General features: G+C 40.4%; 1 protein-coding gene across 5 annotated transcripts in view; it reads right to left on the bottom strand.

The window, feature by feature from the left end:
• Window positions 1-12,021: 12,021 nt before the first annotated feature.
• iqce (IQ motif containing E) overlaps window positions 12,022-18,839 on the bottom strand; it is a 121,588-nt gene continuing 114,770 nt past the window's right edge. For 4 of the 5 annotated variants that reach the window (XM_063058630.1, XM_063058628.1, XM_063058631.1 and 1 more), the window contains 3 exons: window positions 18,103-18,188; window positions 16,860-16,979; window positions 12,022-16,282 (listed from right to left, as the gene is read on the bottom strand). In XM_063058630.1, the coding sequence (XP_062914700.1) occupies window positions 16,206-16,282; window positions 16,860-16,979; window positions 18,103-18,188 (283 nt within the window). In that variant the 3' untranslated portion in view covers window positions 12,022-16,205. Of the gene's footprint in view, window positions 16,283-16,859; window positions 16,980-18,102; window positions 18,189-18,839 lie in introns of those variants that run through there. The other variant, XM_063058633.1, reaches the window with a different exon arrangement.

Consider the following 18,839-nt stretch of genomic DNA (forward strand, 5'->3'; position numbering starts at 1 on the left):
CCGAACTCCTCTTCTCCATAAGTCTCTGTTGTCTCGACCCAGTCCTCCTTCCTCATCTTTGTGATCCCCCTCTGCATCCTCTGTGTGTTTTCCTCCAGATTTCAGCAGGGGTGTCTGCCGCTCTGCTCGCTAAACTGGTCGGCATAAGCTGAATCAGCTGGTCCCTGGAATACACAATGCGACCTTGCTTCTGTCCCGCTAATGAGACGTGCTGGAATGTAACTATTTCCAGCGCTAAAAACCCAAATAAAACTCTCTCTACCAGCATGTTGGAGAGGGTGCAGCTTTGACGTGTTACTGTGAAAAAAAAATACAAAAAATAACGTAAGTTAAAAAGTAATGCTTTTTAAATATAACACTTTCAGTCCAGTATTTGTTGCTTTCTGTTTTAAGTGCACCACACCCCTGTTGCCCTGTAACTCATCCCACTGGCTGTGATTATGCCTCATCTCCTGCCTGTCCTTTCTATCATCTCTGTTGCACACCATCTTTGATTTATTTCTGTTTTCCCCTTTCCTCAGCCCTATCACTCTGGTTCCCATCTCCCCTGCCAAATTAGTTTAAACTTTCCCTAACAGCTCTATTAAACCTGCCCCCTTCGGGTTCAGGTGTAACCCATCCTTTTTGTACAGGTTGCACCTCCCCAAGAAGAGGCCCCAATGATCCAGGAACCCGAAGCCCTGCCCCTTACACCAGTTTCTCAGCCACACATTAGTATTCCTGATCATGGTATTCCTGCGCTCATTAGCACGTGGCACAGGCAGCAATTGTGAGAGTACTACCCTCAGAGGACTATTCCTCTGTACTCAGAGGAATACACGACAGAAATGTGGACAAGGTTTAGGGAGCCAGTGGATTGCTTTATCCTGTATGGTAGGCTCATTCAGAAAGTCAGGCGGCATGGGATCCAGGGAAGCTTGTTGTGTGGGTGAAAATTGGCAGAGTGTGGTAGTAGATGGAGAGCATCCTGTCTTGAGATCGGCGATTAGGGGTGTTCTGTAGGGATCTATCCTGGGATACCGTCTCTTTCTGATTTTTATTAATGATGGATAAGGAAGTGGAGGGGTGGGTTAGTAAGTTTGCAGATGACTCAAACGGATGTCAGAGATTTTTACTTGGATATTTGTGACTGCTTGGAATTCCCTGCCCAGGGTGTTGGTAGAAGCAGATACATTGGGGCATTTAAGAAACTCTTAGATGATGGATAGTGTGGAGGGTTGTTGTAGGTTGCAACAGGACATGGACACAATGCAGAGTTGGTCTGAGAGGTGGCAGATGGAGTTTTAACCCGGAAAAGGGTGAAGTGATTCATTTTGGAAAGTCAAATTTGAAGGCAGAACAGGGGGTTAATGACAGGACACTTAGCAGTGTGGAGAAACAGAGGGGTCTTGGGTTCCAAATCAATAGATTGCTCAAAGCTGCCATGCATGCTGACGGAGTTGTTAAGAAGGCTTATGGCATTTTGGCCTTCACTAGTCAGGGATTGAGTTCAAGAGCCAAAAGGTAATGTTCCAACTGTATAAAACCTTGGTTAGACCACATTTGGAATATTGTGTCCAGTTCTTGTCACCTCATTATAGGAAGTTTTAGAGAGGGTGTAGAGGACATTTACCAAGATGCTGCCTGGACGAGAGGGGATCAGTTGAGCAAGCTAGGGCTTTTCTCTTTGGAGCAAAGGAGATTAAGTGACTTGAAAGAGGTGTACAAGATGATGAGAGGCACAGATAGAGTGAAGAGCCAGAGATTTTTTTCCAGGGCAGAAATTGCTAATACAGGGAGCATAATTTTAATGATTGGAGGGGGGGTGATGTCAGAGATTTCTGTGGATAGTTGTGGCTGCTTGGAACGCTCTGTCAAGGGTGGTGGTAAAAGCAGGTACATTAGGGGCATTTAAGAAACTTTTAGATAGGCATATGGGTGATAGAAAAATGGATGGTTATGTAGAAGGGAGGGGTTAGATTGATTTTGAGTAGGTTAAATGGTTGGTGCAATATTGTGGCTTGAAGGACCCGTATTATGCTTTTATCTTCTATGTTTTTATATGAGAAGAAGGAATATACTGAACTTAGTGTTGGGTAATGACCCTGCCTAGGTAACCGACCTTTCAGTGGGAGAACAGGTAGGAAACAGTGATCATAACTCCTTAAATTTGATAATGCATCTTAAGTATGAATGTATGGGTAGTGGGGAGTGGGTAATAATTTGGAGTGGGGCAAATTATCAGATGAACTTGGAGAGTTAATTGGGAACATCTGTTCTTGGGCAAGTCCACACCTGACATGTGGAGGGTGTTTAAAGACCAACTGCACGGAGCACAGGACAGGAATGTTCCAGTAAGAAGGAAGGACAAGGATGGCAATAACAGAACCTTGGATGTCAAGAGAGGAGATGAATTTAGCCAAGAAGAAGAAAGAAGCATATATAAGGCTTAGGAAGCTAAAATCAAAGAGCCATTGAGGATTATAAAGAAGCCAAAAAAAAAGAACCAAATAAGGGAATTAGGAGAACCAGGAGGGGACATGAAAATTCCTAAGACTAAAGAAAATCTTAAGCATTTTATACATACGCCAAGAGCAAAAGGATAACCAGGAAGTGTGTAGGACCACTCAAGGATAAAGGAGGATATGGGTGAGGTTCTAACTGAAAACTTTGCCTCAGTATTTACCAAAGGGCCATTACTCAAAAGTGTGCGGGACACAGCTGGCTGGTGTGTTTACAGACATTTTTAATCTCTTCCTCCCCCAGTGTGAATTGCCCTCCTGTCATCAAACAATTCACCATTGTCCCTGTACCAAATAACACCAAGGTAACACATATCTGAATGACTGGCATCCTGTCGCACTCACCTTAATCATATCCTCCCACATTTCCCTTCTGTATTGCTTGTATATTGTGGCAGAGATGCAACATGAAGATTTTTACTCCTTTAGATGTAAGAAATAAAATAAATACAATACAAAGGGAAAGATGTGGAGGAAAGGGAGGAAAGTGATAGTATGCAAGGGCATTTCAAGATAAAGAATGAAGTAGTGTTGAGTTTCCAAAAGTACATAGTGGCTGATGACGTATACCCCAGGGTATTGAGAGAGGCTTGAGTTTAGATTGCTGGGGTGTTGACCAATCTCATCGTGTCCTCTCTAGCCACAGGTGTGTTCCTGGAGGACTGGCGAGTAGCTAATGTTGCTCCATTATTCAAGAAGGGAAATAGGGGTCATCCTGGAGACTATAGACCAGTGACACTCATGTCAGTGATTGGGATGTTTCTGGATAGAATTTATGACCATTTGGAAAGCCATGGTTTCATTCAGGACAGTCAGCTTGATTTCAAGCAGGGCAAGTCATGTCTTACTAACTCGACTGATTTTTTTGAGGAGGTGATGAAGGTAGAGCTGTGGACGTCGTCTACGTAGATTTTAGTAAGTCATTTGACAAGATCATTCAGAAGATGAAAATGCATGGAGACCTTGGTGAATTGGTCATTGGGATTAAAACAAAAAGTTTGAAAGTAAATTTATAATCTAAGTGAATATATATCACCATATGCTATCCAGAGATTAATTTTCTTGCAGGCATTTACAGTAGAACGGAGAAATAAAATAGAATCAATGAACAAAGACTGACAAACAAGCGTTGTGCACAAGAAGACAAACTGTGCAATTAAATAAACACATGAATAATACCAAAAATATGAACTGTAGAGTTCTTGAAATTGAGTCCATTGGTTGTGGAGTCAGTTCAGCATTAAGGTGAGTGAAGTTATCCATGCCTGTTCAGGAGCCTGATGGTTGAAGGGTAATAAATGTTCCTGATCCTGGTGGTGTGGAACCTAAGGCTGCTGTACCAACTTGCTATTGGCAGCAGTGAGAACAGAGCATGGCCTGGATTGTGAGGGTCGTTGATAATCAATGCTACTTTTTTGTGGCTGTGTTGTTTGTAGATGATGGGAAGGCGTTCCCTGTGATGGACTGGGTTATGTCTACCACGTTTTGTGGGCCTTTCTGTTCTTGGGCATTAGTGTTTCTATACCAGGCTGTGATATTCTCCACTGTGCATCTATAGAAGCTTCATATGACATGCTGAAGCTGCACAAAGTTCAAAGTAGAGCTGCTGTCATGCTTTCTTTATGGCACAATTCTGAACTTGCCCAAAGAAGACAAGGTAGTGGGCAATGGGACTTATTTTGACTGGAGATCTTTAACTACTGTGTTCCCCAACGATCTATACTGCAACCTCTGCTGTTTATGATGTATATAAATGATCTGGATAAAAACATAGATGGGTGGGTTAGTAAGTGTGCAGACAATACAAGGATTGACGGTGCTGTGCATAGTTTAGAAGATTGCAAAAGGATATTGCGGGATATAGATCAGTTGCAGATATGAGAAGGGCGATGACAAATGGAGTTTAACCTGGTCAATATGAAATGTTGCACTGTGAGACAAGATGTAGAGGCCATACACTTTTAATGGTAAGACCCTCAACAGTGATTATTTGCAGAGGTTCTTGGGGGACCAAGTCCTTAGCTCTCTTAAAGTGGTTATACGGGTTGAAGGGAAGTAAGGATGGTATATCGCATGCTTGTGTTTATTAGTCGAGGCATTGAGTTCAAGAGTTGAGAAATTATGTTGCGGCTTTATAGAAGTCTAATTAGGCCACATCTGGACTATCGCATTCAATTTAGAAAAGATGTGGAGGCTTTGGAGGGGATGCAGAAGAGGTTTTACCAGGATGCTGCCGGGATTGGAGAGGTTGGACAAAGGGAGATCTGATAGAGGTTCATAAGATTATGAGAGGCACCAATATGTAGCTGATATCTTTATCCAAGGGTTGAAATATCTGATACCAGAGGTGAGAATGAGAAAAATTTTACATGAAGAGTGAGGGTGCCTGGAATACACTGCCAGGGGTAGTTGAGACAAATACAATAGAGGTGTTCAAGAGACTCTTTAGCACATGTGCAGGAAATGGAAGGATATGGATATGATTTAAGCAGAAGGGATTAGTATGGGTATGGTTTAGGCATAAGGGATTAGTTTAGTTGGGCATATGATTACAAATTTTATTAATTTGGCTTAATATTATGACCTGAAGGGCCTGTTCCTGTGTTGTACAGTGTTGGCAGTGCTGTTTTAACCAAGAGACTAGATCGAATCTCTGCAATCCTGCCACATCTACTCATGAATAGTGGTGGGGAGCTCACAGAAGGAGGGTGGAGGTAGTTCAAAGTTCAAAGTCAATTTATTATCAAAGTACATGTATGTCACCATATACAACCCTAAGATTCATCTTCTTGCAGGCATTCACAGTAAATCCAAGAAACATAATGTAATCAATGAGAGACCACAGCCAACAGGACGGACAAACAACCAATATACAAAGGACAACCAATTGTGCAAATATGAAAAAGAAAATGATCATAATAAAGATAAATAAATAAGCAATAAATATTGAGAACATCAGATGCAGAGTCATTGAAAATGAGTCCATGGGTTATGGGAACAGTTCAGTGATGAGTCAAGTGAAGTTGAGTGAAGTTACCCCCCTCTAGTTCAAGAGTCTGATGGTCTGGTGGTGTGGGTCCTGAGGCTCGCATACCTTCTTCCTGATGGCAGCAGTGAGAAGAAAGCATGGCCTGGATCCTTGATGATGGACGCTGCTTTCCTGTGACAGCACTTTGTTTAGGTGTGTTTGATGGTGGGGAGGGATTTTCTTGTGATGTACTGGGCTTTACCCACTACTTTTTGTAGGATTTTCCATTCAAGGACATTGGTGTTTCCATACCAGGCTGTGACGCAGTATTCTCTCCACCACACCTCTCTATAAGTTTGTATCTCCACAGATTTCTAAGGAAGTAGAAATGCTGCTGTGTTTTCTTTATAATTGCACTTATGAGCAATGATCCTCTGAAATGATAACACAGAGGAATTTGAAGTTGCTGACCCTCTCCACCTCTGATATCATAATACGGACTGGTCACAGACCTTCGGTTTCCTTTCTTGAAGTCAATAATTGTTCTTGTTGACATTGAGTGGGCATGTGGCCAAGTGGTTAAGGCATTGGACTAGTGACCTGAAGGTTGTGAGTTCGAGCCCCAGCCAAGGCAATGTGTTGTGTCCTTGAGCAAGGCACTTAATCAAACATTGCTCTGCGACGACACTGGTGCTAAACTGTATGGATCCTAATGCCCTTCCCTTGGCCAACATTGGAGACTTGCAACATGGGCAACTGCTGGTCTTCCATACAACCTTGCCCAGGCCTGCACCCTGGAGAGTGAAGACTTTCCAGGTGCAGATCCATGGTCTCGCAAGACTAACGGATGACATTGAGTGAGAGATTGTGGTTGTGGCACCAAGTTCTGTCCTATACGGTGACGGATGATGACAGTGGTGTTGCCAGCAAACATTGGAGCTGTGCTTACCCTTAGAGTCACAAGTGTAAAATGAGTAGAGCAGAGGTCCAAGCACACAGCCTCATGGCATGCCTCTGCCAATGGAGATTGTGAGATGTTGCTGCCAGTCTGAACTGTCTGAGGTCCTCACGGAAATCAGGCATCCAATTGCACAAGGAGGTATTGAGGCCAAGGTCTTGGAGCTTATTGATTAGTTTTGAGGGGATGATGGTATTGAATGTCAATCTGTAGTCAATAAAGAGCATAATCAAGTACACATCTCTGCTGTCCAGATGTTCCAAGGTTGGGTGAAGAACCATTGAGATGGTATCTGCTGTGGACCTGTTGTTCCAGTAGGCAAATTGGAGAGGATCCAAGTCCCTTCTCGGGCAGGAGTTGATATGTTTCATCACCACCTCTCAAAGCACTTCATCACCATGGATATAAGTGTTGCTGGATGATAGTCACTGCGGCAGGTAACCATGTTCTTCTTGGGTACCAGTATAATTGAAGCCTACTTAAAGCAGGTGAAGTTAAAGCAGAAAAGTAAACAGAACTTAGTACTTCAGCATATAACAGCAGTCATTAAACCTTTCTTTAATTTTTCAATACAGTGTCTTCCGTGCGTCTATAGACAGATCAAAGTTGACAGGTCCCTTATTTGTCATACAGTACATACCCAAGCCCTTTGTCTCACCATGCCCATGACAACCAAGAAGTCGTATCTATATTAAACAACACACACAAAATGCTGGAGGAACTCAGCAGGCCAGGCAGCATCTATGGAAAAGAGTACAGTCGACATTTCAGGCTAAGACCCTTCAGCAGGACTGGAGGAAAAAGCAGAGGAGTAGACTTAAAAGGTGAGGGGAAGGGAGGGAGAAACACCAGGTGATTGGTGAAACCGGGAGGGGGAGGGGTGAAATAAAGAGCTGGGAAATTGATTGGTGAAAGAAATACAGGGTTGGAGAAGGGGAAATCAATAGGAGAGGACAGAAGGCCATACAGAAAGAAAGGGGGGGGGGAGGAACACCAGAGGGATGCGATGGACAGGTAAGGAGATAATGTGAGAGAGGAAAAAGGACATGGGAAATGGTGAAGCGAGGGGTGGGGAGTTTGAGAAATTCCCCACTAATTCTCATTAGTTTGAGAAATCGATGTTCATACCATCAGGTTGGGGGCTATCCAGATGGAATATAAAGTGTTGTTCCTCCAACCTAAGTGTGGCCTCATTGTGACAGTGGAGGAGGCCATGGATAGATATATTAGAATGGGAAGTGGAATTATAATGGATGGCCACTGGGGGATCCTGCTCTTTCTGGCAGATGAGTGTAGGTGCTTGGCGAAGCCATTTCCCAATCTATGTTGGGTCTCACCGATACACAGGAGGCCACACCAGGAGCACACAGTAAATGACCCCAACAGACCCACAGGTGAAATGTTACCTCACCTTGAAGGATTGTTTAGGGCCCTGGATGGTGGTGAGGGAGGAAGTGTAGGGGCAGGTGTAGCACTTGTTCTGCTTGCAAGGATAAGTGTCGGGGGAAGATCAATGGGGAGGGATGAATGAACAAGGGAGTCGTGTAGGGAGTGATCTCTGTGGAAAGCAAAAAGTGGTGATGGTGGGGGGGTGGTGTGGGTAGGGAAAAATTTGCTTGGTGGTGGGATCCTGATGGAGGTGGCGGAAGTTCCGGAAAATTATATGTTGGATGCCAAGACTGGTGGGGTGGTTGGTGAGGACAGGACTAAACCCTATCCCTGGTAGGGCGGCTGGAGGATAGAGTGAAAACGGATGTGTGTGAAATAGAAGAGATGCAGTTGAGGGCAGCGTTGATGGTGGAGGAAGGGAGGCCCTTTTCTTTGAAGAAGGAGGACATCTCCTTCGTTCTAGAATGAAAAACCTAATCCCGAGAGAAGATGCGGTGTAAGTGGAGAGAGGGGGATGGCGTTTGTACGAATAGCAGGGTGGGAAGGGGTATAATGCAGGTATCTGTGAGAGTCCATGGGTTTAGATAGAGACAGAGAGATCGAGAAATGGACCAGGTAAATTTGAGGGCTGGGATGAAATTTGGAAGCAAAGTTGATGTCGACGAGATTAGCATGGGTGAAGAAAGCAGCATCAATGCAGTGGTTGATGTAACATTGGAAGAGTGGGGCACACCCATCAGTGTAGGCTTGGAACATAGCCGGCAGGCATAGCTGGGACCCATGTGAGTGTCCATGGCTACACCGTCTGTTTGAAGGAAGTGGAAGGTGCCAAAGGAGATTATTAAGACTGAAGACAAGTTCCGCTTGATGGAGGAGAGTGGTGGTGGTGGCGGGGGGGAAACTGGTTGGTTTTATGTCCAGAAAGAAACTGAGAGCATTGATGGTTTTATGTCCAGAAAGAAACTGAGAGCATTGAGGCCTTCCTGCTTGGGGGTGTGGGGTTGGTGGTGTATTGGGACTGGGCATCCATAGTGAAACTATGATTATGGGGTCCAGGGAATTTGAAATCATTGAAAAGATACACAGCGTGTGGAGTGTCAAAGGGCTGAACTGGGGGGGGGGAGGGGCGTGTTATAAAAAAGAGTCAAGGTATGCAGATATGAGTTCAGCAGGGCAGGAAGGAGCTGAAACTATGGGTTTACCTGGACAAGTGGGCTTGTGGATCTTGGGAGAAGGTACTCCACTAATCTAATTTATTCACACTAGGCTGCTTAGCAATTCAAGTGCTCATATTTAAATGTTGTGAAAGCACCAGGCTCCTCCTCCGCATCAGGCAGTGTGTTCTCAATTGGAACTATCCTCTGGTGAAAGTATTCTTGCATAGATCCCCTCTACATCTCTTACTCCTTGCCTTAAACCAATGCCCCCATTGCTTATTATAATATCTACAGATTTTAAATCTCCAGGGACGTATCAGTATGTCAGGAAATTAACATGGTAGGATGCAGGTGTCTATGTTAGGGCATTTGTCAATTCTTTCTCTAGTGACATTCATTGTTTTGATTTCCTCACACTTTCGCTTTTAGCGGTATTTCATTATCTACTTCTGTGAAGACATAATTTGGTAGTTTCTTTGCTATTAATTCATTTGACCCAGCTACTAAGGAGTAAATATTTATCAGTTTTACTTTTGCTATCCTCTTATTTAAGTACTTTAAGAATCTTTTAAAATGTTTTCAGTTTTCTTTCTTGTTTTCCCTCATATTGTATTTATTCCCCCTTTATCATTTTTAGTCATGCTCCACTGGTTTCTTAAGTTCTACCAATTGTCAGGCCCATCAATATTCTTGTCAACTCTATAAGCATTTTCTTTCAATCTCATATAATTCAGGAAGTATTTTGTAAGACACAGATGAATTACTTTTCTAATGCAAACATTAGTTTTCAATGGAATATATATTCTTAGTTAACTTGCCCTTCATACATATGTAATTGCCTTTATTTAAGTTTCAGACATTAATCTTGGATAACTTTATCACTTGCAAATTGAATGTGTGATTTTTTGGAAGCTCTGTTGCTGAGTAATGTAGATCAAGACAGGACTGATGATTAAATATAAAGGGAATGAAGGGACATGGGGTTCATACAAAAAAGTATCACTGAAGTAGATGATCAGCCATCATCTTATTGAGGGACTTTTGTTTCTATTTCACATAGTATAGCATCATTTTCTAGATCAATTTTGTCTCATTACATATGGCTGAATCTAATGTAGACTGACTCCTTGATTAGTTCATAAAATATTGTTGGGGAAAATATGTTGAATACATTCTATGAATTTGCTATCAGGACTACCTTTACCATTTTGATTTGCCCAGTGTATATTAAGATTACAGTCCCCCATGATTAATGTTATCTTCATTATGAACTTCCATTATTTCTCAGTTGATGTTTTATCCAACAACATTGCTTTTTCCCATCAGTGTTTATTGATTTTAGTTATTCTTTATTTCTTTATGTTGGAATAAATTTATTTTCTTCAAGAGAATAAAGGAGGGTGGGCTAGGAAGGGTTACCCAGCATATTAATTAAATGCATTAAAAACATGATAAGAAAGCAAATTCAGGTTAGGCTTCATGCAGATCTTATTACCCCCTTCATTGCTTTTTCTCTTGCTCATGTTATACTCTTACAAGGACAGAACAGGAGATATCAAGCTGAGTTCTCTGTACCCCTTTTGTCACATCAGACTCAATGCAAACTGGCATATGTGCTTGTTGCAGATGGAGGAGACACAAGTTTTCTATCTGGGGTGAATCCAAATCATTTGAGGACCTGCTAAACAGAATTATTCAACTTCATCATCAATGACTGTTACAGATTACACACCATCTACACTGTCTCCCCAAGGTGCGCTGCACTCAGTGAAGTAAGTGCTGCATTTGCTAATCAAAAACTTGCACAGCAAGTTATAATAACAGTAGCTTCGACCATCCACACCTTACAGATTGCAGAAGCAAAACTTATTTAATAAATAAATACTCATGAAAATAACATTACATAGCTTTTTATTCACCATCCACTTATATAGTTGGTATCAGTGTACCAAGATAAGATCGTGAATCCAAGTAATTCTTTCCATCGATATTCTGTCCACATGCCGACATCTTTTGGGAAGATGTCCAATTGTCCCACCACTGCCTGGAAAGATCATTCATCAGTATTAAAGGTACCTTTTCCTATTTCAATCGGTATAGGCAGAAGACCAGTGAGATGGTCCCCACATAAATAATCACAGGCATTCAATTTACCAATTGCACCACCCTTATCATGTAAAATATGTGGATGCAGATGGCTCAGCCACTGATTGAACAAACTACAGTTATCATTTTCTACTAAATTATTTGAATCAGATAATAATTCTTGTTGTTTCTAACATTCCCTTTGATCTTTGGGAGGGATAGGAAATTATAAATTTTATAAACCACCATATTCTTAGGATATTCAAAAGCCAGGTGCTTGTTTGTCAAGTAAACACTGCACTAAACACACTCTAGTCTGTAATGATTCTTGTAGAATTTGTTATCATATCTAGATAAAATGTTTGACTTTTTTTCAAAAATCTGTATAAATAATTTAAGCATACTTTTTCTGACAATGTACAACATATGAATTGTTCATCAATGTATCATGTCAAAGCGCCTTAAATGTCCAAAAAACAATGGAACTGCTGATTTTCCAAGTGATGTTAGCTATGCTTAGCATGCCCTCTAAATTGCCAGTTCATAGTCATTGATATACAAAGAACTGTCTTTTGAATAAAATGTTGAAGGAGGACACCTAAAAAAAATCCTAAATAAAAGTGATTACAATTACTTCTTAGGCTTTAGCAATTCTTGACATTTTGGGATGTTCAGAGGTAATGAAAAGTGCTCTATAAATGCAAGTATGTCTTTTTGTTTTAATCACCTTGATGGGATCTCCCAGTCTGGATTGTATCTCCTTCTATGGCTTAAGAATATCCGTAGTCAAAGGTTAATTAACTCAGGTTCATGCTAAATATGTTTTAAATATTTATATATTTTTTTAAAAGAGCACAAAAATTTATAAAACTTGAATATTTTATTTTGAATTTCTATTGACATTATCAATTAAAATATATATATTTTATATTACAAAAATATAACACGAAAATGCATCACAAATATAAGATTGAGAAGATTCAGAAAATATCATAAACATCCTTTTTTCCAATGTAAAATGTTCATTATCATTATCAAAATGTTCAGATAGGTCACATTATTCAAAGCTATGATGTCAGTTTCCTAAAACAAATTTGCCACTGCAAATTCCACTTAAAATACCAATATATAGCTCTTCCACAATACCGTTACCTCTACCAGTTGAAAGGCACAAATCAGGATTGTGAAAATGTTCTGTCCACTTTGCCAAGATGGCTACAGCTACAACTGAAGAAGCTAAGCATAAACCATGATAAAACAATCCTGTCTTTTGGCAACTCATTCACCATATGGCTGAATTATATGTCATCTATAAGATGCACAACAGAAACTCGTCAAAACTTCTTCACAGCATTTCTCAACCTCCATGGATTAGAAATGATGAGGGCAGCAGATACCTGGGTAAACTATCTCAGTGTTCTTCACCAAATCATACAACATCCCAACTTGAGAGAAGGTGCTTTACATCTTCAGTGGATCTTTCCATCTGACAGCACTATGAAGTTCAAACCCCAAGATCACTTTCCTATGGGAAATTACACCTGGGTACCAACTGCCAGTCTAGCCTCTGATATCATATAAATGATTTAAAAGACATACAGAATAAGAAAAAAAATGCCTTTAAGTACAGAAGTAAGAAATAAAATCTCAAATATGAGAATCTATTTAAGACATTAGGAAGGGTTATTCAGAGTAGTGTCTTGTAATATTTATATGGATTTTAGGAGAGCTTTTCACATGATAGCACATGACAGGTAGTTAAAAAAATGACCATGGAGGTGAAGAGAAGAAAAACACTTTCACCCACAGTGGTATGGTCTGGAATTCGATACTCAACAGGAGAGCAAAGAAACACTCAACAGATCAGGCAACATCTGTCAATAAAGACCCAGTTATTTATTTCCTGTGGAGCATCAAGAAAGCTCACCTCTGTCTCAGAATACTGACGGACTTTTACCGCTGTACCATTGAGAGCATACTCACCAACTGCATCTCAGTGTGGTATGGCAATTGTCCCATATCGGACCACAAAGCACTCCAGCATGTGGTGAAAACTGCCCAGCTGGTTATCGGTACCCAATTGCCCACCATTGAGAACATCTACCATAAACGCTGTGTGGGGAAAGGCGAAAAGCATCATCAAGGATGCATCTCACCCTAACCATGGACTTTTTACTCTCCTCCCATCTGATAGGCGCTACAGGAGCCTCTGCTCCCGCACGAGCAGGCACAGGAAGAGCTTCTTCCCTGAGGCTGTGACCCTGCTGAATCTCACATCACAGCGCTAAGCAGTATTGAACCAATATTGTACTGTCTCAGTACTTTTATATTTCTGTGCTGTAGCACTTACTTTTTATTTGCAGTTATTTTGTAAATAACACCATTCTTTGCATTTCTGGTTAGATGCTAATTGTATTTCATTGGCTTTGTTTCTCTACTCGGCACAATGACAATAAAGTTGAATGTAATCTAATCTAATGGATGGTGAGCTGGAATGTAACCTTTTTGTTTTAAAGAAACAATTTTGGTAGCAGATATTGTTAATTGGTCAAATGAATTACCGTGTAATATCATGTATATAAATTGTTTTCTAAATACTATACAGATGCCCATTTTGGAATGTTGAGTCTTATAATCCAACTGGCACTGTTGAAGTTCCTGTATCCTATGTAGAAAACTAAGATGTATGGTTTGTACATAATTCAGATACATGTTAGGTCGCATTGTGCCTTAAGTGTTAAAGCTGCATGGCTTTCCTGATGACAGGTATATTACTCAAGATAATTAAAGTCAGATGCAACTTTTTCAAATACTGTTCTGGCTCTGTGTGGTTTGGTCAGATTGCAGTTCCTGAACCAAACCTCAAGATCTTTTGAAAAACTGCATGGCGATGACAACACTATTCTCTGCCAGGATGGTGATAATTGAGTGATACACCAATCTATGGTGCCTGGAAACTACACTGCTGTAAATTACAGACATCAATTCAGCACATTCCCCATATTCCACTTTTCAGAGTATAAAGATTTCAGTTTGGTCTTGATTGTAGGGACTATTCAAGTAAAGCTGCTTATCATAATAACATGTTGGCCAGAATAGAAACAACTAGTTCACAGTGTAAATAATCACTCAGGCTTTTCTTACATACACAGCAAACTGCTTCTCAAATCAAAACAGAAATTATTTGAAATACTTAGCTGAGGCAGCATCTGTGGAAAGAGAAGCAGTTAATGTATCAGGCTGAAGACACCTCATCATAACTGGGAAGGAGACAAGATAAGAATTTTAAGTTCATGGGGTGAGGTCAGACTTGCCCTGTAGATGCTGTAAGTGAGATAATCTGACTTATAAGTTTATGGGGGCAGTAGTGGCCCCTCACGCAAAGCAATATAGGAATTGTGAAATGGTGGAAATGCTTAGCAGACTGGGCTTTGCGGATGGAGAAAGAAAAAAAAAACTGAGCCAATAACACAGATATTCATGGCTTGGCCCATTCTAATATAGAGAAAGTAAGTCACCTGAATTTGTAGAATTCAACGTTGAGTCAAAACTTGTTACTGAGTTTCAGTAACAGCCCAGATGTGCTGTTACTGAAACTCAGTAAGTCAATAGAGAGGCCACAAGAAGATAAATCAGAATGGAGGGTGATGGAGAATTAAAATGATAGGTAACAGTGAACTGTAGACTGCTTCCCAAGGTGGAAAGGACACACATCCTCCACAGGCATGATTCAAATTTTAAGATGTCAGCTGTTCCAATTCACTATCTCTTGCTTTAAGCAGAATTATTGCTAAAAAAAAATAAAGCTGTAGTATAAAATTTAATTAAGCAATAGGGGGTAAAAGATGGAGTAAAATTATACATTCCATTGATGGATAATGAGCTAGATTTGGACCATGGCTTTATAACTAATCCATTATCCATTCAGCAACTATTGAGCAAAAGGGCAATCCAGAAGGACTGGAATAATAATTCATGAGACTCCAGCCTCAGCATTAGAGTTAGACCCACTCTGACTCGATCCATACTATCTGCAGTAAGAGCTTGTACAAGGTATGAATCGGCAGCATTTAGTGCTGTTGCTCCCCAGAAATCCTCTCTTCAAAAACTGAAGTAATGCCGTAAGATGCTATGGGTGAAAAGCCCAGGAAACTGACCAATTCACATTGCATTGGGCAGTTTCCAGGATGGATAGGTCAGTAAAAAAGCAACATAATGTACATGTTGGAAATCTGAAGTAAAATGAGAAAATACCAAAAGTACTCAGTGGCTTAGCAACGCCTGTGGAGAGAGAAAATAATTCAAGTCAAAAATCTGCTGTCAAACCTTAAATAGATTCTGATTGAATCGTTTTTATTTTTTGTTCCAATATGGATTGTAGGCATTAATTTTCAACCTGATTGGCATTAAAAAGATGTGGTGGGCTGTTGCCTTCTACTGCTAGATAATACCTAGTAAAAGTGGTATTGTGGTAAAACATAATGGTGTTGGAGATGGAGTTCCAGGACTTTCACCCAAAATCAATTAAATATTGACATATTTCTAAGCGAGAATGGTGCAGAACCTGGAGGGAACCAGAAATAGGAGCAAAATTAGGCAATTTGGCCCATCAAGACTGCTCTGCCAAATGAATTCCACATATTCACCACCCTCTGGCTAAAGAAAATCCTCCTTATCTTTGTTCTAAAGGGACATCCTTCTATTCTGAGGCTGTGCCCTCTATTCCTAGACACTTCCACTATTGAAAACATCCCTTCCATGTTCAACCTTGCTAGTAGTGGGCTGCTGCCCTCTTCCTTCTAGACTGCAAAAGAAGTGAGAGATACAGAAAAAGCCTGATGAAATGCTGAAGTGTATTTTGTAGACAGTACTCGGTCATCTTTTGAAAACTTACCTCTATGTCTGCAGTTGCTTCTTGACCCTGAATATCTAGCGATTTATCACATATTGTAAATTTTTGTAAAAACAGTATTAAATGCACCGTTAACAATTAGCCCTTTCTATTAAGCACCATGAGTTTGGTATTATTATCTATCAAACTTCCTTGGCTACTCCCCCATCAACTCTCTATACATTTTGTTAGCAGACTCCTGGAGTAGAACAATCCATCTCTTCAAGGTAGTCTTGACATTTCAGCGATGATGAAGTTAAAACAAAATGACATCATCAGAATTGTCAGATTCCACTGCTCCTGATGTCTGATATAGACTTTGGCTGCATCTCACTGGAAGAGAAGAAAGTTGCTTTTGTTACTGAAAACCAAGAACTCATTTGAATGTGGAAAAATGCATGTTGAACAGTTCTTCCTTTCCCAGATAATTCTTTGGAATATTTTACCACTTGGTGGTGTGGGTGCAGTCTTTCCTTTTACATTAGAGCTGTATGAGATGTCGACTAGGGTTTGAGATCTCATAATGCAGAATGTTGGGTTCATAACCACCGTAGGTGACCTCCTAGACACATTTTGATCGCATTAGATGTTGAAGAGGTAGGGGATTGCAAGGGAATGTTAAGAACGTTTAAATTTATTGGCTTTTTCCCCTAATTTCCCAGGAAAATACCTTAGATGTGGGGATGGAAAGTGGTAGATGGAGCGAAGACTCCTAGTGAGAAACAGGTCTGGAGGAACACCAATTTTTTCTGCCTACCAATTTTATTTATACATTTTTTAAAATTTGCTGCAATTTAATAATGAATGCAGGTTAATTCAAAACAAGAGGCAAAAAAAAATGAGGACCAAAGAGTTTATAAAGGAATTGGAAATTAAAAAAAACCTGTGACCTGAATCCAGGTATTCTTACCTGATGAAGGACTGTTTGGTGAGATTTTAAGCTTCTTCAAATATTCTGCATGTTCTGGATCTTCATACTGGAAAACATCCTCTTCTATTTCATCACTACTTTCGTTATCCCTCCAGAACCCTATATTACAATATATAGAATTTACAACAGAACAGTCATGTGGTCCAAATGGGCCAATCCTCATGTTTGTGGTGTGTATTAGCTTACCCCTATCTCTCTTCACCTATCTCTGGTTCCAAATTTCCTACCTACCCCAACATCCCAACCACCTTAATCTAGTTTCCCTCTTAGATGACTCTTTCCTGTTCACCTCAATTACTATTGTGATGGTGTATTCCTAATTCTAACCATACTTGGAATAAAGAATTTTTGTCTTTAATTCCTTATTGGATTTAGGATTTTTGATTATGGCCCCTAATTTTCAACTCTCACATGTGAGAACACATTCTCTGTCTCTACTCTGCCAAATCTTTTTGTCAGACATATCCACAGTGGTCTAGACTCTGAAGGATTCCATCCATTGTGTTCTCTTGAAATTTTGAGCTCAGTGAGTGAATAATTATCTGGCTTTTACTTAGGGAAACTCAATGCAGGAAAGGAACAGAAATAAAGAGGTTTCAATTATCATTTTAAGTTAATTGGTGACAATCTCACTTTGGAAGTGGACAGCCATGGGTTCAAACTACACTACAGACCTGGGCAAATAACTAAGCCCACACTGTGGAAGAACTGCATTGTGGTGGGTGCTGTCTTTCAGATGAAATGTTGGTTTGTCTCTTTCACTGATGTCACAACTGGAAGAGATACAAAGAGTTCTTTTGGAACCTTCTCTCTCAACCATGCCCCAAAAGAACATGTATTTGTTCAATGGGGTATGCAAAATACTAGCTGTTTTTGTCCAAATAACAGCACTGATTTCACTCAAAGTGAACCATTAGTTGGGCAATGCTAAAGATGCCATCTCTTTCTTTATGTGACTTCAATATTTATTAATTTTTTGCTGTTACTATTTTTTCTTAAATCCTCAACAACCTTGAAATGAATGCTTGGTAGTCCGCTAATTAAATCCAAAAATATACATTGGGCTTGTATCCATTTCTCTTGTAAGAATGGGACTTGAGGTAGAACATGTTTATTTTAAGTGTAAGCTGGTAAGTAACTTTATTAAGTCACAATAAATCTATCCAATTTTAGGAAAAGAAAGCCTACCAGCTTCTGACAAAAGGAGCTTTTTTATACCTACCTGAATACCTTGTCTGGCGCTGGGCATCGCTAGATTTCCTCACAGCAACTGAGACACCCCTGGTGTCTTCAGCAAACAGGTTCTTCCTTTGCACAACATTGCAAAAGACAAAGGCAAAATTAATGTTAACTACCTTTAGACCATCCACAATTAATAAAAACAAACTGTGACTATTGACAATGCACTAAAAGTCCATCAGCAATGAAAAAGCAGAAAGAAGTTTAACTGATTCAATAGTACACCGAGTGGCCACTTTATTAGGTACATCTGTACACCTGCTTGTTAATGCAAATATCTAATCAGCCAATCAGGTGGCAGCAACTCAATACATAAAAGCATGCAGGCATGTTCAAGAGGTTCATTTGTTGTTCAGACCAAAGATAAGGGAGTTAGATATGGCCCTTGTGGCTAAAGGGATCGGGGGTATGGAGGGAAGGCTGGTACAGGGTTCTGAGTTGGATGATCAGCCATGATCATACTGAATGGCAGTGCAGGCTCAAAGGGCCGAATGGCCTACTCCTGCACCTATTTTCTATGTTTCTATAAGAATGGGGAAGGAATGTGATCTGAGTGATGTTGACCATGGAATGATTGCTGGTGTAAGATGGGTTCATTTGAGTATTTCAGAAACTGCTGGGCTCCCTGCGATTTTCACCCACAACAGTCTCTAGAGTTTACAGAGAATGGTGCAATAAACAAAAAATATCCAGTGGGTAAAAATGCCTTGTTAATGAGAG

Source organism: Mobula hypostoma, chromosome 9, assembly GCF_963921235.1.
Source record: "Mobula hypostoma chromosome 9, sMobHyp1.1, whole genome shotgun sequence".
Taxonomy (NCBI): Eukaryota; Metazoa; Chordata; class Chondrichthyes; order Myliobatiformes; family Myliobatidae; genus Mobula; species Mobula hypostoma.